This window comes from Mirounga angustirostris, unplaced genomic scaffold (assembly GCF_029215605.1).
Source record: "Mirounga angustirostris isolate CCGP_5_RB_7025 unplaced genomic scaffold, mMirAng1.0.hap1 SCAF_4, whole genome shotgun sequence".
Lineage (NCBI taxonomy): Eukaryota > Metazoa > Chordata > Mammalia > Carnivora > Phocidae > Mirounga > Mirounga angustirostris.
Genome location: NW_026991712.1, coordinates 106,587,392 through 106,614,336, shown reverse-complemented (window position 1 = coordinate 106,614,336; position 26,945 = coordinate 106,587,392). Strand labels below are relative to the sequence as shown.

General features: G+C 39.9%; 1 protein-coding gene across 7 annotated transcripts in view; it reads right to left on the bottom strand.

The window, feature by feature from the left end:
• Positions 1 to 9,217: 9,217 nt before the first annotated feature.
• DBT (dihydrolipoamide branched chain transacylase E2) overlaps positions 9,218 to 26,945 on the bottom strand; it is a 48,117-nt gene continuing 30,389 nt past the window's right edge. For 6 of the 7 annotated variants that reach the window (XM_045897102.3, XM_064588758.1, XM_064588760.1 and 3 more), the window contains 6 exons: positions 22,336 to 22,552; positions 20,152 to 20,318; positions 16,183 to 16,260; positions 14,705 to 14,896; positions 14,491 to 14,562; positions 9,218 to 10,881 (listed from right to left, as the gene is read on the bottom strand). In XM_045897102.3, coding sequence (XP_045753058.1) covers positions 10,714 to 10,881; positions 14,491 to 14,562; positions 14,705 to 14,896; positions 16,183 to 16,260; positions 20,152 to 20,318; positions 22,336 to 22,552 — 894 coding nt within the window. In that variant the 3' untranslated portion in view covers positions 9,218 to 10,713. The remainder of the gene's footprint in view (positions 10,882 to 14,490; positions 14,563 to 14,704; positions 14,897 to 16,182; positions 16,261 to 20,151; positions 20,319 to 22,335; positions 22,553 to 26,945) is intronic. The other variant, XM_064588759.1, reaches the window with a different exon arrangement.

Here is a 26,945-nt window from a genome sequence, read left to right as displayed (position 1 = left end):
TCGAGAACATTATCCTATGTGAAATAAAACAATTGCAGGGGCGCCTGCGTGGCTCAGTCGGTTAAGCGACTGCCTTCAGCTCAGGTCATGATCCTGGAGTCTCGGGATCGAGTCCCGCATCGGGCTCCCTGCTCAGCAGGGAGTCTGTTTCTCCCTCTGATCCTCCCCCCTCTCATACTGTCTCTCATTCTCTCTCTCTCAAATAAATAAATAAAACCTTTAAAAAAAATTGCAAAAGGACAGTCAATACTGTATATTCTACTCATATGAAATAGCTAGTCAAAGTCATAGAAACTGAAAGCAGAAAGGTAGTTCATGATATGACGAAATGTGCATGATACCACGTTACAAGAAAGAAAAGGGTATCGCCTTGTGATTCTAGTCAGGCCTTCAGTTGATTGGATAATGCCACCTGTGCTGGGGAGGGCAATCTGCTTTCCTCGGTCTATGGATTCAAATGTTAATCTCATCAGAAACACCGTGGCAGACACACCCAGAATAATGTTTGGCAAATGTCTAGGTATCCCAGTCAAGTTCACACATAAAATTAACCATCACAGTAGGCATCCCTATTTAATGCACAAAAGAAACCAAAGTTTAAAGAGAGTAAGGGACGTATCAAAGCTATCCAGCTGGAAAATAGCTGAGCTAAATTCCAACTCAGAGGAATCTGGCTCCCAGACCTTGACCACTAGGTTATTCTGCTTCCTTCTAAAAATAAGCTTATGGCGGGGCGCCTGGGTGTCTCAGTCATTAAGCGTCTACCTTCGGCTCAGGTCGTGATCCCAGGGTCCTGGGATCGAGCCCCACATCGGGCTCCCTGCTCAGCGGGAAGCCTGTTCTCCCTCTCCCACTCCCCCTGCTTGTGTTCCCTCTCTCGCTGTGTCTCTCTCTGTCAAATAAATAAAAATAAAATCTTTTTAAAAATAATAAGTCTATGGCAGTTACAGAAAATTTTATTTGTAGGTAGACACCAAAAACATCAAAGCAATTTTTATTATTGCTTAATGCATCTTTAGAGAGGCAGTGAATGGAGGCAGGGAGGAAGAGAGGTAAAAGTAGCAGGGGACTGAGATTCAGGCTACATAGATAGTTCCATTTCCTTTTCACTCTATTCCATCATAACCTGTGTTAATACATAGGCATATATTTAGAGAAAGATAATGGTTTTAAACACAAAACACTAAGATAGTTATTACTGTTTTTTAAAAGCATGATTTTTAAAATGTTTTTTAAAGTTTATTCGTTTATTTATTTTACATAATCTCTACACTAACATGGGGCTCAAACTCACAACCCGGAGATCAAGAGTCACATGCTCTTCTGACTAAGCCAGCCAGGCACCCTGAGCATTACTTTTTACAAAGTGTAATAGAACAATAGAACTAATGATCATTTAGTCAAGCTTCTTCCCATAAATTCTGACAAGACTACATTACTATAAGTAATCCTATCAAGCATACAAGCATCTACTTTGTGTGACCCATTTATTCAAATAAGAACAAGAGAAAAAAAAGGAACATAGGGAAAAACAGTGGAAAATAAGAGTATATTACCTCGGGTTTGATCTGTAATGCTCTTTTTATGACTCCCTAGAGTCTTTTAATAAAACAAACTGTTACTTTTCAGAATGGAAGGCTTTGAAGCAGAAACACTATGTAACTAGAGTTCCAAGAAACATAAATAGGAGACTTGCCCTCATCAGATCAATAATTTTTCAGTGTTAAGAATTCTCTTTCAAAGGTAGAATTTGAAGCCTCTGGGGGCGCCTGGGTGGCCCAGTCGTTAAGCGTCCGCCTTTGGCTCAGGTCACGATCCCAGGGTCCTGGGATGGAGCCCCGCATCGGGCTCCCTGCTCAGCAGGGAGCCTGCTTCTCCCTTTCCCACTCCCCCTGTTTGTGTTCCCTCTCTTGCTGTGTCTCTCTCTGTCAAATAAATAAATAAAATCTTAAAAAAAAAAAAGAATTTGAAGCCTCTGTAATTGCACTTTGATTAGTTTAAAGACTTAAGAATATTTTAAAACTGATTTGTTTAGCTGTAGAATTTTCTGGAACACTGATATTCTTTTATGTGAAAATGTTCCATTAAGGTTGTGTGTGTGTGTGTGTACACAAGGAAAGAGAAACTCCTAAATAATAGACAACATACTTGCCAAATATTAGGGAGTCACTGTTTTCCACATTTTGATACTTATATTAGGAAGTTGCAGCTACATACTAACTTGCATCACTTGGTCTGACAAAACACGGACATTTGTTCAGGAGATGATAGGAAACACTGTTAGACACCAAATACCTTTACCTTGGAGCTCAAGTTCTCAGGTGCTAGCTGGTCTCACATGACCCCACAGAGTTTCAGTCTCTAATAACTTAAATAGCTAAGTTACTAAATTGGCTGAGAAAGGATTTAATTTTAGCTAATTATTTCTTTTTTCTATTATTAAATGTGTTTTATAACCAAAAGTTAATATATTTAACGAGGAATGAAAACAGTGCAAAATATTTTTTGCACTGGTTTCATTTCTGATACACACACATCATTTCCCTAAACCAAATAACAGTGGAGACACAAGAACTAGTGTATGAAAATCATTTATTCCATAGTCTACTAGGAATTGGCCAGAAATTAGAAGGTCATTGGAAATAATTTCAAAATCTTCATTTGAGAAAAGCATGCCACGAGTCTAAGTAACCAATATGTTATTTAGCAAGCAAAATACAAGTGACCAAAACATAATCCCTCTTAGGAATAAATTGGTGCCATATTCTTACATGAAATATAAAACCTAAGCCGCGGTAATCAGAATATTATGCAACATTCTAGGGCAATTTAAATCTCAAATGAGAGGACTACAGAATAGAAGTCATTACAGTCTTGTTTCAAAAGAAAAAACAAAACAGGGTACCTGGCTGGCTCAGTTGGTACACCATGCAACTCTTGATCTTGGGGTCATGAGTTCGAGCCTCAGGCTGGGTGTAGAGATTATTTAAAAAAAAAGAAAAGGAAAGAAATTAAAGGAAAAAAGAAAACAAAGAATAATACCAAATAATGACACAAATTTGCATGGGCTTTCTATATGTCGAATGAGGTATTTTGGGCCACATAACAAAAAGATATGTTGCTCTGCTTTTATTTTTATGCACTACTTTTTAGTTCTACAGAAATAAAAGCTACACTGAATTTTAAACTCTGTAACTGGATAAGTCTACACGAATTACACAAAATTTTGTGTCTAGGATACTGACCCAACTTTTGAGGATATATTGTAGACATTTTTTTTTTTAAAGATTTATTTATTTGAGAGAATGAGAGAGAGAGCACATGAGAGGGGGGAGGGTCAGAGGGAGAAGCAGACTCCCTGCCAAGCAGGGAGCCCGATGCGGGACTCGATCCAGGGACTCCAGGATCATGACCTGAGCCGAAGGCAGTCGCTGAACCAACTGAGCCACCCAGGCGCCCTATACTGTAGACATTTTAAGAGGCAACTACAAACATTGTTTTTTCACATTTCCGCCAACACTATGCAATTACTAAACCCGTAATAGCTAGTAAAGATAGAAGCTGTGAGACATTTTAATGTATTTATAAAGAATTACAAACAAAAACAAAAAAAAAATCTTTCGGAATTCGAATGCATTACATTTATATATCAATATTTTTAATTTTCACAAGCTTATTAGAGAAACGAGTGCAGTAAATGACCATGGTGGTTTTAAAAAATTATGCCATCCCTGTGACAGTTTGTCCTGCTCTGCCCAAGCAACATATGAACCAACGGGGCCCTTCTAATCTCGTGCCAGAAACACAATGGGACCAAAGCCAGGTTCTTTTTTTTTTTTTTTTTTTTTAAGATTTTATTTATTTGAGGGAGAGAGAATGAGAGACAGAGAGCATGAGAGGGAGGAGGGCCAGAGGGAGAAGCAGACTCCCTGCCGAGCAGGGAGCCCGATGCGGAACTCGATCCCGGGACTCCAGGATCATGACCTGAGCGGAAGGCAGACGCTTAACCGTCTGAGCCACCCAGGCGCCCCAAAGCCAGGTTCTTGTGCAATGTGTGAAGCCCTTGGTTTAAAGAGTTATTAGTGTGGCGACTTAGCTTATGGACTCCTCTGTGTTGCATTTGCATAACTAATGTTTCAAACTGTTAGTCATTCTGATTTTATTCATCCCTGTAGTTTCCATTAACTTAATTACACCTGCCATCAACTTTGTTGCCTTTGTTACTGCAGTTTGAACGCTGGCTTCATTTTTCCAGATGAATTTGCTAGGTTTTTCCAGATCACTGCACTCTTGCAACTTCTGTACAGACTTCATAAACCTCGATATTTTTAACTTTTCTTTTTACCACGTTTTTAGAACTATTTAACACATATTTGGAACATATTAAGGAGCCCTCTGGGGCAAACTTCAATTTCTGTAGCTTACCGCAAGTTTAACACGGTCAGCCGGCTCCTCTAGAAATGCAGGTGAGTGCAGGCCTTGGGGCTGCCAGTCGGAGGGGACTTGGCCTCCTCCTCAGCCTGGGATAAGCGTGAATCTTTCTTTCACCGTCCTGACTTTGCCCCCTAGCTAGCCTAAATTCTTGATCTCACACCTGTTCTCATTTCTTCTGTCCTGTCTCTTGTCAAGGCCCAGAACAGCTGTTCCCAATGCTTTGTGTTGTAACATTCCACATGATACTCAGTATAAGCCTGATATAGATGGCCTCTTTATAACAGAACTGCAATTACTCTTGTCACGCTTCGGTTTTGTGGCTCTCCTCTGGAGTGTCTCCAAATTCTCCTGCTCAGTTTTAGCGAGCTGGCCCAGAGTTCTCTCACAACGGTCTGACCAGCACATGAATTAGCTCGTCGTTAAAGCCCTCCTGCTCGGGACTGGAATTGCTTCATCATGAATTCATTTCCATTTCATTCTGAGCTTGCAAACATCAAAGATTCATGCTACCTTCAGGTTTGCCTAAATGGTAACTGCCTTCCGGAACATAAAAGAGCTGTGGTTATTTTGTGGGGATAACAATAATAACATGAGCCATCTCAGGGTTTGGCATAAATAATTCAGAGTTGACCTGGTTTCTCTGATGAGATATCACTGAAACACGTGGTGACCCTGAGATGCCAAAGAGTGAAAATGGGTGCCTAGAGCTCAGGAGAGAGGTGGATCAGAGAGCAGAATTTAGGAGACATCTGGAAGAGAGATGTGGCCAAGTTTTTGCCAAGAACACTGATTACAGGTGAGCAGTGGGGGAAGGAAGCCAGATTGCAATGAATTCAAAACCACCCATTCAAGAAGGTAGGCAAAGTCAGGAAGGGATAGGACAGGAGTTTGTTGGCAGGTAAAGGTAACAATGTAAGAAAGGAATGTTTTGAGCCTTCTTTTAGGTAGAGGGAAATTAGTTTTAGTGAAGCAGAGCGTTTCTTGGGGCAGGAGATTATTTAAAAAAATAAGAACAGTTCTCTCTATTAGGGCAGCATTATTCAATAAAATCTGCTATGGTGATAGAAATATTCTATATCTGCAATGTCCAATATGGTAGCCACTAGCCACATGTGGCTCTCTACATTTAAATTTCCATTAATTAAAATACAGTAAAATTCAGCTTCTCAGTTATACCAGCCACATTTCAATTGCTTAATAGCCACAATAATTGATTTAAATTTAAACTTAAGTTTAAATTTAGTCACATGTGGCTAGTGACTACTGCATTGGACAGCTCAGAATTAGGGTTATTACTACCTAGAATAGCAGATGAATCTCAAAGTATCAGTGTCTTAAAACAATAAAAGTTATTTCACCTGTATCACATCCAAACCAATCAGTGCTGAGGTGTGGTGCTGGGGAGGCTTTGTGCCACCAGGTCATTTGGAGATGCTGGCTCCTTCCATCTTGTGTGGCTGCCATCTTCAACATAAAGGCTTCAGGGTTGCTACAGAAAGGAAAGAGAAGGAGTATGGAGGATCTCTTGGGAGGTTCTATGGGCTATGTTTGGAACTGGTTTACATCACTTCTACCCATATTCCAATGGCTAGAAATAAATTACATGGCCCTACCTAACTGCAGGCTAGGCTGGAAAATATTTAACTGTGTGCCCAAAAAGAAAAGGAAACAGGCTTATGGACATACAACATGACCCTGACACATCCATCAATAAGAAAAAAAGTGGGCGCCTGGGTGGCTCAGTTGGTTAAGCAACTGCCTTCGGCTCAGGTCATGATCCTGGAGTCCTGGGATCGAGTCCCACATCAGGCTCCCTGCTCAGCGGGGGGTCTGCTTCTCCCTCTGACCCTCTTCCCTCTCGTGCTCTCTGTCTCTCATTCTCTCTCTCAAATAAATAAATAAAATCTTTAAAAAAGAAAAAAGTAAATATGCTGAGTTCTGGGATCAGTCTCTAGTAAGTCCTCCGTGAGGAACTGGAAATAAATCTTAACCAGTGTGCCAGAGGAGTGCATCTGGTACAGTTCTACACGTGAGGAAGAGACTAAAAGATCAAAATGGGGCCATGGAGTAAACATAAAGCAAGGATCAGGAGGAAGAAATGGGATTAATAATAGAGAGTAGGAAGTTTGATTTTTGCTGGAGAATCACATCTTCCTCAAAAACAGGGAAAGTGTGAGAATATAGAGATTTTGAGGTGAAAAGGGGAGAAATGAAAGATCGTTGGGTTGAATCACCTTGGCTTCTCTGAAGACATTAGGAGCTATCTGCTTAATACAACAGGCCTGGGGAGACGTCTGTGCAGGTGCTTAAATAAAGAGAAAAGATTGACACAGGTACTGTGAAGAACAGCTGAGGCATTTGCTGCAGAATTTGGAAGGAATCTTTTAAGACTAACCTGGCGGCCACAATCTCTTGCAGGATGTGTCAGGTAAATTGAAATGTGTATCTTCTTCTCTTGATAACTATCCCTATGGTAAGCCATAAGATCCTATTCATCTTCTGTTTTTTAATAGAAATGGGCTTTGAAAATCTAACTTAGACTTTTTCCTTCTGCCCATAATCAATACACCAGTGTATGTGTAAAACATCAAAGCCAGTGAATAGATTAGCATGCAAAAATAGATTAGCATGCAAGAACTTTAAGAAAGATTAGATGAATAGAAAATTTGAAGCTAGTAATTTGTATTTTGACATCAGTTGAATTATCAACACTGCGTCATTTGAGGTTTGAGAATGAAATTATTTCTCATTAACACTGAACTAAAACTAGGCAGAAAATACAAATATTCTTTGTCAGCGATACTGCAAAATCTTGGAATCACAACCAACAGTCACACAGTTTAATATTATCTTCTGTATTTACCTCCCACTCCCTATTCCACCTCTTCGGCTTCCTCTCGACCCAGGTTCTTCAAGAGCTCCCTTAGAAAACATTCATTATGTAATATGAGGTGGGGCGGGAAGGCAACGGCTCACTTTATGTAGTTGACTTTTTTTGTTTTTAATCTGCCCAGATATTCTTCCAGATCCCCTTTCTTAGTCCATGTGGTTGAATGGCGCTGACTGACTCCCAGGCTCCAAAGGTAACCGTTAAGATTCAAGCCAGGCCAATCAGGGTATTGTATTCTTCACATTGAGGGGCATGAACCAAGCCAGACCAATCAAAATTCTCCTTGGGATTTTAACTGGAAACAGAATGTGAGTTCTGAGGAATATAAGTCTGGGTACTCCTAAGCATCTTTGTCAACACATTGGAACAGCTTGTCTTGAGAATGAAATCAACACAAAGCAAAAAAGATCCAAGAGATAGAGTGAAGAGATAGAGACAGAGACAGAGAGAAATGGAGATTGTCTTGAATTTATTAAGTCCCTGGATCCAACCATACCTGAAACTGATATCCCTGAGTGTTTCAGTTAATATGAATCAAATACCCTTTGTAATATAACCCAGGAAGAATTAGGCGTTTGTTACTTGCAGTGGAAAAGGCCCTGGCTGTTACACTTTAAAAATACAGGTTCAGGCTGAAAAGGAGAGAAATTTGAACAATGGAATGCAACAGGTAGTCCCTGCATTTTTATCTCCTCAAATTTTTGACCTTTAAAGATTTATTTATTTGTTGGGGAGAGAGAGCACAAGCAGGGGGACAGCAAGCTCCCCACCAAGCAAGGAGCCCAATGTGGCACTCGATCCCAGGAACCTGGGATCACAACCCAAGCCAAAGGCAGCCACTTAACCGACTGAGCCACCCAGGCATCCCAAATTTTTGACCTTTTTGATAGTGGTACTTATGGTATGTCTCAGGGGACAAAAGTAGAAAAGAAAACAATAGAAATGAAATTCAGCCTTCTCAATTGCTGAGAAAGCTTAGAGAAGACTTAAAACAGGATAAAGTAACATCTGGGCTTCATTAGGCACTTCACTTGATAGTGTCCCAACCCATTACTACTCTTACTACTCCCTATTGCTTATTAGCTTAAGTCAGAGAAGTTGGTCAGAGTTGTGTTAAGACATAATGCGATAGAGTAGCAAGTGGATTTACCTGGATTGAGCCTCAGTTTGCACTTTCGTGGCTGTGTGACAAGGAGAAATTGCCTAATGTATTATAGTCTTTACTAACAAAAAATGGATAAAATATCTTCTATTGGCAGAGGTGGCAATTATCCCCTTACAGCCATTGTCTCCTTTACCCATAGTAACCAAATATTTAGCTAAGCACATGCCCTCTCATTTCCCAGCCTCCTTTGCAACTAGGTGTGGCCATATGACTAAATTATAGTTCTAGTCAGTAGGATGTAAGGGACAGTGTCCAGAGTGGCTTGGGGGAATCTTCCTTAGGAGACAACTAATCAAGCAGACAGCCTCTTTCCTGCTGTCCTGCCTGCCACTCCCTTGTGGTGTATTCAATAAACTTTTATCTCCTTTATAAAAAAAGAGAGAGAGAGAAACAACTGAACATATTGTTCTTCATTTAAAATTCTGCAAATGCCATCAATAGGGAACAGGTTAAATTATGGTACATACTCTCTTAACCCTCTCAGGAAGGATTACCAACCTTTATTAGATGCTCTCACAGCACCCTCTTTTTTCCTACTTAGACATGTTTTACTTTTTATGATTATTTAGTATCTGCCTCCTCCACTACACTGTAAACCCAGTGAAGGCAGGACCATTAGGGAGGGCATTCTGTGTCCAGTGCTTAGCACCATGCTCGGTATATAGCAGAAGTTTACTATCAAATGTATAACAAATACACACAATAGAATATTATGCAGCCATCTAAAGTATGATAATGTAGAATTATTTATTGACATGTAAAGTTACTCATAATGTTAAATTAAAAAATCAAATTACAAAATAGTAGATATAGCATGATCTCATTTTTTAAAAAAGAATAGCTTTGTATACAGATACCTTGATCTAAACGTTAAGAGTGATATGGTTATGGATGATTTTATTTTCTTTGTAGCTCCTTATACTATCTAAATTTTAAAAATAACATTCATTTGACTCATTATTTTCTACTTTACATGATTCTCATTTTGAAAAAATCGAGTAGATTTAAAACAATTTCTTTTTTGTTACAAAATTTCACTTGAACATACAATAGTCAGTTAGACAACATTAGAAGCAACCTGGATTTCTGAATGCAAATCAAAACGTTGGATTATATTCACCTTGATGCTATTTATGATTAAAGTGGGACTCTGACAAAATGATCATTATGATACCTTCATTTCTCTATGATATTTATTGTTTTAATGTCCATAATTACCCATTAGACTCTTCTCTCTCCTCTTATTCACATTCTTTCTCAGGATATGGAGAATGGAATACATTATCCTATCCTATGTTTTAGCTAAAGACAAGAAAGATAAAAAATAGTTAAAAGGCAATAGACTTCTAAATGTAAAACAATGTCAGCAGCTGCTATATTTAAAGCACTTTCTTTACATGAGGCAAGTTTGCCAAGGTGAACTTTTTTCCCTAACAAAACACCAAAACATTACCAAAATTCTAAAAGTACATTCATTTTAAACAAATGCTTTTGATAGCCTTACTGGTTATAAAACTATAATTGGGCTTTTTTTTTTTTTTTAAGTAGGCTCTACGCCCAACGTGGGGCTTGAACTCACGACTCCCGAGATTGAGTTGCGTGTTCTTCTGAATGAGCCAGCCAAGCATCCCTATAATTGGGCATTTTTAAGATTAGCGTATAATTTTCCCTTTTAAAAGATATTAATTTATATAAAGACATTTACAGACAATCTCTACAGAGCAACATAATCATGGAAATCTTAAAAGGTTAAGTAATTGCACTTATTTTATACAACAGTTAGCGTTATTGTGGGGAAATGGAAGATACTTCTGTATGTAAATTCCTTTTCCCAACTAAGTGTAACTGACAAGTTTCATTAAGGTCAGTCTAAAATAAAAAAAGAAAGAAAAATAGGGTAAACACTGGATATGGCAGTCTCTCCTTTAGTAACATTAATTTTGTTGTTCTTGCTAATTTCAACCCATGGACACAAAGACCTCAGCACCATATTAAGAAGTGACACCACGACCTATAAAATGTGACAGCCCCAGGAGAACTCTTACACCATCATTCATTTTCAGTAAAATGTCTAACAGAACAGAGATAAATATTGTGCCTTGGAACCTTAATTATACAATACAAATCATTTCTAATACAAATTGTGATGAAGAACATGTGTTGCACAGCTAGGCTCTACATATTCTTTGGAAGCTCAAAAAGTTCAGTAATATCCCATCGATCTTCATTTCAGATCAAGTAGCATAAAGGCTGGGTTTTCTAAGTAGGATTTCCACAAATTAGAGAAGCGTGACATTGTAGCACCATCAATAATTCTGTGATCAGCTGACCAGCTCACATTCATTATCTGTGCTTTATATACTTCTCCTTCCTGGTTAAATCGGGGAAGGGCCTAGAAATAAGGCAAAGAACAGAGTCAACCTTCACTTGCTCAAAGGCTCTAGCAATGGTGCAAGATTAAGCAAACCCTCCTCCTTGTAATAGAGAAGAAATGGCCATCCCGAATGACTTGAAAATGCTAACTCTGATTTTTCCCACTTTTATATTTGCCTCGAGCTTTCAGTTTCTCCAAGGTACTTCCCTGTCCCCTGTACAATTTCCATATATACAGTAAATCTCATCTCAGAATCCAATTATTTAACAAATATTTATTGAGCACCTACTATGTACCAGGTACTCTTCTCGATTCTGTGGCTAAACCAATGAACAAAACAAATAACAATCCTTGCCTTCTCGGAGCTAAAATGTTAATGTAGAGAGAGAGACGATTAAGATAAATAAGTAAAATATATAGCATGTTAGATAATGAAAAGTGCAAAGGAAAAAATAAAGCCACGTGGAAAGGGGAGAAAGAGTAGGCAGGGGCTAGATGCAGGTGGCATTTTTTGTTTGACAGGCTGGGCAGGGAAAACCTCACCGAAGCTTCCTCACTGAAGGCAGTGAGGAAAAAAGCCAGATAGCTACTCTAAGAGATATAGAGGGGAAGCAGGACTGGACTGTTGGAGGAACAGCAAGGTAGGCAGGATGGCTACAGCTGAGGGTTAGGGGTCAGAGGTGGGAGATGAGGTCACAGACGGAGCAGGGGAAGGCAGGACATATTGTCAAGAGCAACGCTTCTCAATCTGTCTTTGGTAAATGACCTACTGTTATTTTTTAAAGTTTCTATTCCATGGCAAGCTATTTTTAAAAAACATATTAAATTACTAAAGGGCACCTGGGTAGCTCAGTCAGTTAAATTACTAAAAAAACCCAAAAAACAAAAAACCAAATTAAAAAAGATACATAAAACCTAAAACCTAAGCCCGGACTTACTAGATTCAACAGACCTAAAATCACCTGTCAGACTGCTGTGAAAGTATCTAAGCCCTATTCTCCCTTTCTGTACTGACCTCCTCACAGTCTGGATACAGCAGTCAAAGCCCCACGTGGGTCCCCGATTACACTGAGGAGCACCCATGCAGGGCCATGTAGGCCACTGCAGCTACTCTGGCCTTGAACCTGAGTGAGGTGAGAAGCTACAGGTCTCTGAGCAGAATGGCCATTTACCAAAAGGGGAAAACTTCAGAAGGAGCAAGTTTGGGGGTGGGGTGGGGGAGGAGGGTGATGAGGAAAGGAACAGAAAATTCAAGATGCCTAATTAAATATCCAACCAGGATATATGAATTTGGTGATCAAAGGAGAGGTCAGATCTGGAGATATAAACTTGGGTGTCATCAGCATATACCTGGTGCTTAAAGCCCTGAGCTAGGATCAGATAAAGAAAAGGGTACTCTGAGGCTTAGAGATTGGGTGATAAGGTGGTCTGGGCAAAGGAGCCCCAGAGGGAAGAAGCAGTAGACAGGAGGAAAGCTGTAACAGCAAGGTATTCTGCAAGTTGCAGTGAAGGACGTTTTCCAAGGAAGTGGTGTCCATCAACTGACTCCAGGGTAGCTAACAGGTCAAGGAAGACAAGCACTGAGAACTGAGTTATGTGGAGGTGTTAGTGACTTAGACCATTTATCAACAAGACATTCAAAATTTACAGTGAAAACAGAGTAGCAAAGGAGAGGTGACACAGAGAGAAAAGAATGAAATACGCACTGTTTGTTCCTACCCAGTAAATATTAGAAGATTTATACTTCAAGAACTATTCTTCATAGCTTGATGAAATCATGGGTAAAATGATTTGGTAAACAGATATCTACTGAAAAGATACTTGCATACCAATATTCATAGCAGCACTCTTCACAAGAACCAAAGAAAGGAGACAACCCAAATATTCATTAGAGCCAAACAGATAAACAAAACGTGGTACATACATGCAGAGTTTCAGTTTGGGACAGTGATGGATGGTGGTGATGGTTGTAAACATGTGAATGTACCTAATGCCATTGAATTGTACACATTACGATGGTAAATTTATGTTATGTATAGTTTACCACAATTATATATATACAATCAAGAGGAAAATACATCTCTTTAAGGAAGGGGAAAAACAAGATTTTGTCAAATAGGTATGATAGCTGGGAACCTATAGGAAGTCAGAATCCTGTGAGATTCAAATGCTGAATTCTTGCCGGGTGGGGAATAGGTGACAGGGAAGGTATGTTCAGAGAAACTCCTGACTGACAAAGAACAGAGTCCACTATGTGTTTTGGGGTTTTTCTCCCTATCTCCTCTATGTGCCAGGAGGGAAAGTAGCTGCTAGGAAGAGGGAGTAACATAGCAGTTAACCAACTGAGCCACCCAGGCGCCCAATGGGAGTAACAGAGCAGTTAAAGTACTATCTGCAAGAAAGCAAATCAAAGGCTGAATGAAAGTATCTGTGGAAGTTTTGGAGGCCAATACAAAAGTAATAACTCATGAAAGACAAGTTCCAGACGTGTTCAGTGTGTATCATAAATATAAAGAAGAAAGATTCTTCTGAAAACATGAAGACCAAAATAAGTCAATATGGTGATGACATTTAATAATGGAGGTACTGAAATGGAATCCAAGAGCTTAATTCTTTGATTCTGGTGGTTCTCAACACTGAGTTAATAGAGATGCCCACGCCCTATCCACCACCCCCTCAGTTCTGATTCAGTTGATACAGGGTGAGCTTAGGCACTTTTTTTCAAGCTCTCCAGATGATTCTAATGTGTACCCAAGGTTAAGAATCACTGCAACCCTTATTCTAAGTCAGTGTCTCTTAAAACATGGCCAAGAGATCACTCATGTTGGAATCACCTGGGTTCTTGTTTAAAATGTAAGTTCTGGGGGCTCTGTCCCCAAGGCCAACAATAGTGCCTTTTTTTTTTTTTAGAGAGGGAGGGGCAGAGGGGGACAGAGGAAGAGGGAGAGAGAGATAAGATGCACACCCAGCATGGAGCCCAACACGGGGTTCAATCTCACAACCCTAAGATAATGACCTGAGTCGAACACTTAATTGACTGAGCTACCCAGGCTAAGAATACTACATTTTTTTTTTAAAGATTTTATTTATTTATTTGACAGAGACGTAGCAAGAGAGGGAACACAAGCAGGGGGAGTGGGAGAGGGAGAAGCAGGCTTCCCGCTGAGCAGGGAGCCCGATGCGGGGCTCGAGCCCAGCACCCTGGGACCATGACCCGAACTGAAGGCAGATGCTTAACAACTGAGCCACCCAGGCGCCCAAGAATATTTAGTACTCTCAATGAGTCTTGAACAGAGTGAAGTTTGAGAAAAATGGTCTAAATGGTGTCTCACTTTGTTATAAGTAATAATTTGGACTGGCTAAATAAAGATATTTTGATAGAAGCATATTGGCTATATTTGTGATTATCCATAAAGACTTGCACCTGTGCCTGGCATGCACCACTGGGGTTCCATACAGAACAATCCACTGGAATGGCACGCCTGCGTCTTAGGAAGAAATAATTGGCTTACAGAGCCAAATGTTACCCTCCAACCCAAAGTGAGGGCAAAACCTCAGACATGGTCACTCTTGTGTTTACCCTCCCGATTTGCTAAAACCCTTTTGCCAATTATTTAATAAACACACCTTAACTGATCCGAGAGCCCCAATTGCTACTTCAGGTGGCAGTATCACTGCTTTGGCATAGGTACCACCAATCTAAAAAAAAAAAAAGTAGAAAGGAAGAGTAGAAAAATTAAGCTTTTGAGGAACAAATGGCAAATGAAATATGTTTTTAATCGAGCATATGATCAGAAATCTTAAGATATGACTTGTGAATTTGAACATTTCTATTACTCACTGATCCAATGTTGGAAAGAGTAAATGTTCCTCCTGTAAGATCAGTGGTACTGAGCTGACCTGCAGAGCCCAATTTTTGAAGGCGGTTCAACTCAGTGGCGATCTCAAATATGGAGCAGATCTGGACGTTTTTCACATTAGGGACAATCAAACCCTGCTCAGTATCCATTGCTATTCCAATGTTGTGAGAAGCCTAAAAAGAAAAAAATTATACAGTAGGCCTTTTCATAAGTTAACAGAAAAGAAAGGACCAACCTTCACTGTCATAAAAACAACAACCAAAAACTATTTCTACCAGATTGATGATTTAAAGAATTTTTAAAGAATTTTAAAAAGATTTTTTGGAAAAAATAAAATTTTGTCAGTAAGAATATTAGGCAACAGGCTATTTACATTCATTATTAGTAGCTATATAAGCTGGTGGACATAATAAGACTTTCTGGGGGAATATTTAATAATATGTACCAACATTTATAAAACTTTGTGTTAAGGAGATAAATACAGAGTATGTAGAGATATACAGAGATATAGAGATATACAAGGATATTGAGCCCCCTGATGCGGGGCTCAATCCCAGGACCCTGGGATCATGACCTGAGCCGAAGGCAGACGCTTAACGACTGAGCCACCTAGGCGCCCCTATTATTATTATTTTTAAGTAGGCTTCACACTCAGCGTGGAGCCTAATGCGGGGCTTGAACTCACAACCCTGAGATTAAGACCTGAGCTGAGATGAGGAGTTGGATACTTAACTGACTGAGCCACCCAGGTGCCCCTCATATGGGAAGATTTAAGATCTGACCCCCTAAAATATCTAAGCTCCTGATTAGGTAGAAATATAAGTAAGTATTAGCATCTCCAAAACAGTTCTCAGTCTCAATAAATCTTCACTCCAAACAGAAGAGTTCATTCAAATGGAATTCATACTTTCATTACTTTTCCTATTTCCGTTCAAATTATTCTTCTTTTAAAAACTGCAGGGGGTCCTGGGATCGAGCCCCGCATCGGGCTCCCCGCTCAGTGGGAAGCCTGCTTCTCCCTCTCCCACTCCCCCTGCTTGTGTTCCCTCTCTCGCTGTCTCTCTGTCAGATAACTAAATAAAAAATCTAAAAAAACAAAAAAAAACACAAAAAAACTGCAGGAACTCCATTTTGAGAGAGGTTATCTCTTTGAGGGGAGGGTATGTAGGAGGGTTACCATAATCCATTGCCTGACAGCCATTTATTTCCATTATTTTAAACAATAAACCAAAGGGGCTTAAAAAATGGAACTCCATATATCTGAACAATATCATTAGTAACCAGTAAAACCAACAACAATAACAAATTATAACTCAGTTTAATTTTTCATCCCATACCTTTAATTCTAGTCTAAAAAAAAAATCACTATTCGAGGTACAAAAGAAGCTTTTCCAACCTATAAGCACAACTGCACCATTTTCTATTTATAACAAGAACTTTTCCACAACACATAGCCAACCTTATAAGTTACATTCTGGCAGTTTTCATCCACAGAAGCATTAAGGATAGGAAACTGTAGTAGTCCCAAGGAAGCAGCCTGTTTAACAGAAAGAGAATGCAACATTAGCACTCTTAACTCAGAAAGGGAATTGGAAGCAATAAAGGGTGTGAGGGAGGGAGAGAACCCTTATTTACACTGGGCCTCACTTCTAGTCTTCATGTACCAAGGCATATTACTCCCAATGTTACCTTCAAGCACTGTGGAACTAGGTAACCCTAATCACTTAAGAATAAAAGATAAAGTCGTCAGGCAGCTTCAACATCAAGGAGATTTTCAAAATAAATGTAGAGACTGACCAAAGTACCAAACAAAATGTCTAAATTTTACATGAGAAGAATTTTACCGTAGAATCTTACATGAGAAGCAAATTTGAAGTTCAAAAACACGCTGAATTAAAACAAAAAGGTGGTAAGCTGTTTCCCTGTGTCGAAAGAACAAGCACTAAGGGTTTCCAAGGGCACTGACCATTAGAGGCTAGTGTTCTACTTGGTGTCCTTGGCCAAGTGAAGGGCACAGCTGGTGTGAACATTTACTTATAGGCCACCTCCCCAAATTGATAGCATTTATGATTCCCTCCTCTGCTTTCTTCTCCCTTCGTCTTTTTTCCTTTTTTTTCTTCTTACTCAGTACCATTCCTCTTCTGTCCATATTCAGATTTTCCTAACTGTCTCCCAAATGTTATTTTTACCTGTTGTTCTGCCCATCCAGGATCTAATCAAAGTTCACACATTGCACTTGGTTGTCATCCCTGTATTACATTTAAAAAACAGGTAAATAAAAATGCTTAAGATTGTCCTTAAAATCCACCCCCCACCCTGGCCTTCATCTGGTCCAACTAAGAGTTCTTTATATGCATTGTGTTAAGTGTTATTTTTGTCTGTGGGTCAGTGGTCGGAAAAAAAATCATTTCCTTGAACTAGAGAGTTAAGGCAAGTTTTACTAAGCATTTAAATCTTCTTTATATAAAAATATAACTTAAATCTTCTTTATATAAAAAGTCATAATTAAGGTTTAAGTGTTACACATAAAAACAGTATTTTGAGTGCAATCCAAATTTTGTAAAAGAAAAAACAGGGTGTGTGTCCCTAGATAAGAGGTCATTTTTTTCCCTATACAATACATAGTATTTTCTGAATGTTCTGAAACTTACACAAGCAGAAAAAATATCATTTTAAAACAAATAAAGCACACTCAAATTTTATTTTCAAAATAAAGATCAGGTATTTCATTCAGACTGGAACGATGAAGACAAATGATAATAAAACAAATTCAGTATATTAAAAAGCTGGTCTCTCCTTGCTTCTAAACCGACGTCACCAGTGTCACGTTTTTGTCACTTGTCACTCACATATTTTTAACTCTCCATTTTCCAGCTCTTTCCCTCAGCCTACAGATCTGTTCCAGTTTTTCCAGGAGGGGAGGAGGGCAGATGGAACCTTTCCTTAATCTACCCTGAACAACCACCATACCTGCCCTCTGTGCCTATGCTCCATCTGCCTTTTACCAGATACTTTTAGTGTCTCTTCTTCCTCGATTTCTATTCATCCACCAAATAACTGGAATCAAGCTTCTACCTCAACAATACTTTATTCTATCAGCTCTGGCTCAGGCATTCATGACCTCTTAATTACTAATCCAATAGCCTGTTCCCATCCTAACTTTTGTAATTCATTTTTAAGTAATTTCCACACTCAACATGGGGCTCAAACTCACTCCCCCAGGATCAAGAGTCACATGCTCTACTGACTGAGCCAGCCAGGTGCCCCCATCACAACTTTTTTCTTCTCTCTTGGTGTGAGAGGATGAATGAATGGCCCCAATGGTTCATGCCTCTCTTGTATCCATGTCCTTTGGTGGTGCTCAGCGCAAGCTGACTCTGAGCTCAGTCATGTGACTTGCTTTGGTCAATGAGACAAGAACAAACGTAATGCAGCAGAGCTTGGAAAAAGTGCTGGAGCATTTTTGCTTCCACTTTTCATCCCTGCTAGTACTATGAGACCACATGCAGGCTAACATGCTGGGGAGCTGAGAAAGACATAAGGGAGAAATGAGTCATCCCTGCCAAAGCCATCTTACACTAGCCCACCCCCACCAACCTACTAGCTGTCTGCAGACACAGAAGTAAGCTCTGCAAAGATCAGCAGACTGGCCCTGCTTGCCTATGGACTCATGAGAAATAATAAATGGCTGTTATTTCAAACCACTAAATTTGGGAGTGGCCTGTTATACAGCAAGAGATACACTTTGGCCTCTCGGAGATACTTTCCTGGTTTTTCTGTCGTCCTACCACTGATCCCATTCACTCTCTTCCACTGTCTTTGCCAAATCCACTTCTATCTACCCCTTAAACACTGACGTAAAATCTCTAGCCTTCTTTTCTTCTCATTTGCACACAATTTAGGGTGATTTCATCCACCTGCTTCAACAACTGTGTCTCTAAAAATGATTCTATAGCTAAAATACAGCCCAGGGGCGCCTGGGTGGCTCAGATGGTTAAGCGTCTGCCTTTGGCTCAGGTCATGATCCCAGGGTCCTGGGATCGAGTCCCACATCGGGCTCCTGGCTCAGCGGGGAGCCTGCTTCTCCCTCTGACCCTCTCCCCTCTCATGCTGTTTCTCTCTCGCTCTCTAAAAAATAAATAAATAAAATCTTAAAAAAAAAAAATACAGCCCAGATGTCTCATTTATAGACATCTATTACATCTCATGTTCACAGACCAATCACTTAGTTGTTCGGGTAGCTGCTGAAATGCTGGAGATAAAGAACAGTGTGTGCCCCACGAGCCTCAGCACGCAGGGAAGAGAAAACGGAGCAAACACTTGCGCACTGCACTGAGATAAAGTGCAAAGGGAAACAGGAATATTTAACTCAAACTGTGACAGCCACAGAAGGCTTCTGGAGGAGGCTATTCCTGAACAGAATTTGGCACTTAGGATGTGCATGTATTTGATCAAAGGAAGAGGAGGCATTTCATGTGAAGTCACATATTCCAACAACTATGCAGGCTTAATCTGACCAGAAGAGAGTGAGTGAGTGCCTGAGACATGAAGCTGGAGAGGTAGGAAGCAGAGGCTTGCGATCCTATTTATATGCCAGATTCAGGGGGTTAGCAACTGACCTGAAGACAATGAAGGAGACCACTGGAAAGAATCAGGGCATAATATAGTACTTTCATTTATAGAAGATTCGTCTTGGTGCAGTATGCAGAAAGGGCTGGAGGGAAGCCACACTGGACTTAGAGATACCAGTATGCATTTTTGAGTAAAACAGACCAGAACCGGAAACTTAGCTTCTCCACTTAGCTATAGATCCTTGACAAGTTTCTCAACTTCTCTAAGCCTTAATTTCCTTAAACGGAAAGTGGGAATAGCAATATCTGCATGTCAGGGTTATTCTGAGAATTAAGAGATGATGTATACAGCATGCTCAGTACATGGTCTGCTACATGATACCCGCTTCATAAATGGTTGTTAATATGAGCTAGACACTGAGCTGCTTATGGTCAATCGACAGTCTCGTTTTATACTGGTCGCAAGGCCTAGAAAAAATTCCCAGGACCCTCAATGTAAGTTTGTTGAATAAATGAAAATGAATACAGGTCAGTGATATGCAAGATCAATACCAAGTCTTGTAATTGTTCAAATCTGGATTTTGCTGGAGTGATCCTTTCAGAATTAAAGGCTTTATTTAACTGGCAAGACAATCCATTATCTAGCTCAAAGAGATGAGCTAATAAAAATATGATACAAATTTTAATTTTATAAATTCCTAAGAAACAAAGAAATAGTGCACATGTACATTTTTCTAACTATATGATATGGTGAGAAGTAATATTTTTATCTAAATCCACAGTTAACATATTGCATATTTGCAAAACAAAATTCTAATGTCCTATTCAAGCCCTGTTTGAAATGAATGAAATCTTACCTTTAAGAAGAAGGGCATAAAGGTGAGTTTAATTCCACGAGCAAAAGCAATGGGTTTTAATTCTTCTCTTAACTTAACCAGTTCAGTAAGGTCAACTTCATCACAATATCCAAAGTGAGGTATCTTCAGGGCTGCAGACATGGTCTTGACCATTGCCTTGTGAAAGCCTGGAAAACATTAAATATAATGAATATATATATATAAATACATTTAAGATTTATTTATTTGAGAGAGAGAGCACATGCACAAGTGTGCGCATGGGGGAGGGGGAGGGAGAGAGAAACTCTGGGCAGACTCAGCGCTGTGCATGGAGCCCAAGGCAGGCTCGATCTCACAACCCAGAGGCCATGACCTGAGCTGAAACCAAGAGTTGGACGCTTAACCAACTGCGCCACCCAGGCATCCCAAATTTACATGTATTTTTTAGTTCTTTCTTTTTAAGGTTTATTTATTTATTTGAGAGAGAGAGAGGGGGAGGGAGAGATAACAAGAGAGCATGGAAGCCCCAGTGGGCGGAGGGGCAGAGGGAGAGAATCTCAAGCAGACTCCCCACTGAGCCCAAGGTGGCTTGATCTCATGACCCGGAGACCATGACCTGAGCTGAAACCAAGAGTGGGACACTTAAGACACTGAGCCACCCAGGGCCCCTATATTTTTAAAATTCTTAAATCCTTTAAACCTTTTTACTAAAATTGAGGGTTTTCTTTTTTTTTTTTTTTAAGATTTTATTTGACAGAGACAGCGAGAGAGGGAACACAAGCAGGGGGAGTGGGAGAGGGAGAAGCAGGCTTCCTGCTGAGCAGGAAGCCCGATGTGGGGCTTAATCCCAGGACCCCGGGATCAATCCCAGGACCCCGGGATCACGACCTGAGCCAAAGGCAGACACTCAATGACAGAGCCACCCAGACGCCCAAAATTGAGGGTTTTCTAATGTCATTTACTTTTTCAACTAAAGTCTCCCTCTCAAGCCTACCATCTTCATTATGCAATTGAAAGACACTAATTCCAATGCTGGAGCACTGACTTCAGCATAGTACCCAGTGTCAAGTGTACTGATATTAAGAGGTAACTGCCTTTAATGCTGTAGTATATAAAAAAAAAATGTATAAAAGGATGCAAGCCATGTATTTACTTACTGGCTTTCTTGCAAAGCCACACTTCTGGATGTTAATCATCCTAAGAGTTTATAAATAACAAATCAGAGCTAGTTATTTTGAAGCTGACTAAAAATTATGTTTGTAACATCCTGAGTCTTTAAAAAGAACAATTAGGGGCGCCTGGGTGGCTCAGATGGTTAAGTGTCCGCCCTCGGCTCAGATCATGATCCCAGGGTTCTGGGATAGAGTCCCGCATCGGGCTCCCTGCTCAGCAGGGAGCCTGCTTCTCCCTCTGCCTCTGCCTCAATCTCTCTCTCTCTCTCTCTCTGACTCTCATGAATAAATAAATAAAATATTTAAAACAAAAAATAAAAACAATTATCAGTATATAAGTTTATATTCCAAGAAAACTGCTAACATATTGCTCTTCAGAAATTAGCAGTAGAGGGGTTCCTGGGTGGCTCAGTTGTTAGGCACCTGCCTTCGGCTCAGGTCATGATCCCGGGGTCCTGGGATCAAGCCACATCGGGCTCCCTGCTCCGTGGGAAGCCTGCTTCTCCCTCTCCCACTCCCCCTGCTTGTGTTCCCTCTCTCGCTGTGTCTCTCTCTGTCAAATAAATAATAAAATCTTAAAAAGAAAACAACAGAAATTAAGAGTAGAAATTGAAACATTTCCTGGAAAAACTATATTATTTCACCATTTAAAAAAGTATGATGAGGGGCGCCTGGGTGGCTCAGATGGTTAAGCATCTGCCTTCGGCTCAGGTCATGATCCCAGGGTCCTGGGATCGAGCCCCGCATCAGGGGTCCCTGCTCAGCGGGGAGCCTGCTTCTCCCTCTGACCCTCTCCCCTCTCATGCTGTTTCTCTCTCGCTCGCTCTCTAAAAAATAAATAAATAAAATCTTTAAAAAATAAATAAATAAATAAATAAATAAATAAATAAATAAATAAATAAATAAATAAAAAAGTATGATGAATTTGAACTTTCCCCTCAGTAAGCACTGAAAACACCATATTATATACCTGGATCTTTGAGGAAAATTTCCCCAAATAACTTGTAGTAGTGCCTTACATTACTGTTATTACCTTTTATGGGTTCTGTTTTATCTTTGCCTATGAATACTGGAGGTTTTGATATTGGTATAGGAATAGTTCTGTCTTTTGGTTTTGGTGGAGGTGGCACTATTTCAGCTTTTGGCGAAGGAGGTAATATAGCTCCAGTCTGCTTTTCCAAATAGTTGAGAATATCTTCTTTAAGTATTCTGCCATCTTTTCCTGAGCCAACAACTTCACTCAGCTTAATCTAAAAAAAAAAAAAAAAAAAGACATTTTAATGTTAAAAATAAAAAAATAAAACCAATGTGGGAAACAAAGGCAAAAGAAAAATTAAATTTCCTTACTACCTTCAGCCCACTGACAAGTCCTTGAGACAGGCAGAGTGACATTCCTCTAGTAACTCAGCTGCCTTGATGTTAATACTTTGCTAAGGGCAAAAGGCAATCTTAGCTTAACATTATCCGGACCCCAGGATCCTGTAAATTGTCTTTAACATATAAAAATTCCTTTGGAAACTTCCTTTATCTCTACCCCTCAGATATATGTTGGCAATCATCCCCCAAGCACATGGTCCACTGATACACATCTGAAGGGTCTCATGACTAGGGTTTTATTAGACTGTAATGAATAACCTTTTCCCAATAGCTAGCCCCCTGAAGGTCCTGGAAACCTAGCTTCCAAAATTCCTTAGAGACTCACGCTATCCCAAACCCCATCCCAACTTGAAAGTATGTAATGAGCCACTCCTCATGACCCCAGTGCAGCTCTTCCTGCCCATGGGTCCTGTCCCAAGCTTTAATAAAACCACCTTTTTGCACCAAAGATGTCTCAAGAATTCTTTCTTGACTGTTTGCTCTGAACCCCAACATTTTCCTACATCAAAAACTATCTAGAAATAAATATATCCATCATTAAAGTCTCTAAATGGCATTTATTTATTTATTTATTTATTTATTTATTTATTTGACAGAGAGAGACAGTGAGAGAGGGAACACAAGCAGGGGGAGTGGGAGAGGGAGAAGCAGGCTTCCCGCTGAGCAGGGAGCCCGATGCGGGGCTCGATCCCAGGACCCTGGGATCATGACCTGAGCCGAAGGCAGACGCTTAACGACTGAGCCACCCAGGCACCCCTCTAAATGGAATTTAATCAATTGAAGGTAAAAATAATCTCTGCCCAATATAAATTTGTATAAGGAAATAACATTTTTATTATCTTAATAGAATGCTATAAACTACAGTTACCCTCCGTATGTAATCATTTGTTACTTTTGTATATACTGTTCATTTGCCCATGTGGTAACAATGCAGTATGTGCATTGTATATAATCCATACCTATGAAAACTTATATTTTATAAACAGTCAACTATTTTTAAACTTCTTGCATAGTTCTTATTAGATTTTTTTTTTTTTTAACTTTTGGAGACTATATAAGATCGGAAAATTAAACACTATAAGCAAATGTAGACCAATGTTTCTGACCTTTTGTAGAGAGCTAGATGGATTCGCTCATGTCAAGCAGTGGCATAAGCAGTCAAAGGCATTGCAGCTAAGACCAGAAATCACCAAAACTAGTGCAGTACTAAGGAGACAATCTGTAAGGTCATGCAAACCTGGAAGAACCAGTAACTAGTAGTCATTAGAACCAGAAGAGGCCTGCCAAGGACCAAGACTAATTAAACTTTAAAAAGGTTAGGCCTCTGTAGCAAACAGATTCTCCAGATGCTGACCCTTCACATCTGACTGCATTAAAAAGGCAACTGCCACCAGTTTCACCCAACTGATTTCTGAACATAAGAGATCCTCCACTGCCCAAACATCGTAAGCAGCATGTGCCAAGCGCTGACCCAGACCAGACGGAGTCCTCACCTCAACCGTGCACTCAGGGACTGACTTGGTGTTTGGTGTGTTAACTAACTTCTTACCCCTTACTGTATCTTGTTTGTTGTGTGACTTTATATTTATAATTTGTTTTGTGTGACATGTATGAAGCCAAGTTAAATGTGTAGTAAAATGTCATTGAGTTTTGGAATCCTGAACTTGCTTTACAATTATGTTAACCTTGCTTTGTGATTGAAGAAAGCTGACACCATGGAAAGACACAACTCATGTACATGCCTTTATAGCATATTCGAGACAACTTGGCCATCACTAAACTAGTAACAGTTAAAATAATCATCATACAAAAGTTCTCTTAGTTTTTTTTCTCACGGTTGTTTAAGTACAAAACACTGAAATTAATTTTACTGAGTAAATTACTGTGAGTTTCTCAGCCCAAGTTAAGTGTCAAATATATGTTTTATTGTTTCTTTTGTTTTGTTTTTCTTTTTAAAGATTTTATTTACTTGAGAGAGAAAGAGCATGAGCATGAACAGGGGGAGGGGCAAAAGGAGAGGGAGAAGCAGACTCCCCACTGGGCAGGGAGCCCAACAGGGACTTGATCCCAGGACCCAGGGATCATGACCTGAGCCAAAGGCAGATGCTTAATCGACTGAGCCACACAGGCACCCCTTATTGTTTCTACATAATAATAAATGACATAATTCCACTTTCCACTAGATACTCATTGTGAGATTGTGATTTATAATAAGTATACTTTTGGTCTTCCTCCCCATTTCTGGCACAGAGCTCCTAAAACCCCTGAAAGGACCTGGGAAAAGAGGTCTCTTTTGTTATGTTAATGAACTTCTGAAAAGCCCTTAGGGAACTAAAAATGGAGGCTCCTTGCCAGGGGAACCAATCTTGTGATAAGAGGTTTGAAACTTTCAGTACCCCTACTCCAAATCTGGGGAGGGGTAGGAGGTTGAATCAGTTGTCAATGGACAATGATTTAATCAGTCATGACTATGTAATGAAGCCTTCAAAGAAAACCCAAAAGAGCTGGGTTTAGAGAGCCTCTAGGTTGTGCGCACATGGAGATTTGGGGAGAGTGGCACACCCAGAGAGGGCATGGAACCTCTATGCCTCTTTCCACATACCTTGCCCTCTGTCCCTCCACCTGGCTGTTCTAGAATTGTATTCTTTTATAATAAATCGGTAATCTATTCGGCTCAGGTCATGATCCTGGAGTCCCGGGATCGAGTCCCACATCGGGCTCCCCCTGCTCGGCGGGGAGTCTGCTTCTCCCTCTGACCCTCCTCCCTCTCATGCTCTCTGTCTCTCATTCTCTCTGTCTCAAATAAATAAATAAAATCTTAAAAAAAAATAAAAAATAAAAAAAAATAAATCGGTAATCTAGTGAATAAATGGGTTTCCTAAATTCTGTGAGCTGCTCTAGCAAATTAATCAAACCCAAAGAGGGGATTGTGGGGACCTCTCATCCATAGCCAATAGGTCAGAAGTACAGGTAATAACCAGGCTTGCGATTGGCATGCTGAGTTGGAGGGGGGTCAATGGAAACTCCTGTCTGTAGCCAGCTGGTCAGAGGCATAGGTTATCACCTGAGCATCTCAAGTGTTTTGGGGGAGGGTGGGCAGTCTTGCAGGAATGAATCATTAACCTGCCAATTCTGACACTAGCAACAGACTGTGTCAGAACTGACCTGAATTGTAGCTACCCAGTTGGTGTCCAGAGAATTGCTTGTTGTTGTGGGAACCATCCCCAGCCCCAAAATACACATTGGAACTGGGTCCAGGAACCTAAAACGTTCATGATTCTCTGGAAACACTGTGATCTGGCTTTATTTAATCCCCTTCTATGTTTGGTACAGAGATAAAGTATCTCATTAAATTTAATTCTGCTTAAATAAAAAGACACATAAGCTTAGATGATAGCCTCATACTTACTGTGTGTTTATTAATTTCTCAGGGTTAAATCCTGCATCATTTGTTAGTGCTTCTCTAAGGATGACTTCAGAAGAATAAAGGACTTTATCATATCAAACATTTAGTTTATAACAAAGAATACTGAGGATTTAAATAATTTTTAGGTAATTTCAAATAACTAAATGACACTGGTTTTTAATTTTAAAACAAACTCAATTCATAAATACGTAAACTGCAAAAAAAGAAAAGGTAATTTATAGTAAGTAATCTAGTAATTTCTGGTAATTATACAAATCTTCTACTTATTAGATACATCTTTAAGAAATGGTATAGGGGCGCCTGGGTGGCTCAGTTGGTTAAGCGACTGCCTTCGGCTCAGATCATGATCCCGGAGTCCTGGGATCGAGTCCCACATCGGGCTCCCTGCTCAGCGGGGAGTCTGCTTCTCCCTCTGACCCTATCCCCTCTCATGCTGTTTCTCTCTCTCTCTCTCTCTCTCTCAAATAAATAAATAAATAAATAAATAAATAAATAAAAAGAAAGAAATGGTATAGGAAAGCAAAATCATGCATTGCTACAGGTAGTTTTGCTTTTTTTTTTTTTTTTTTAAGATTTTATTTATTTATTTGAGCTACAGTGAGAGAGCGAGACAGAGCATGAGGGGGGTGCGTGGCAGAGGGAGAAGCAGCCTCTACATAGAGCAGGGAGCCCGACGTGGGGCTTGATCCCAGGACCCTGGGATCATGACCCGAGCCGAAGGCAGACACTTAACGACTGAGCCATTCAGGTACCCCAGTAGTTTTTCTATATAATTAAGAAAAACATTAGTAAAATACTTTATAACTTTCAAAGTAATACATAACATCAATCTTTCATCT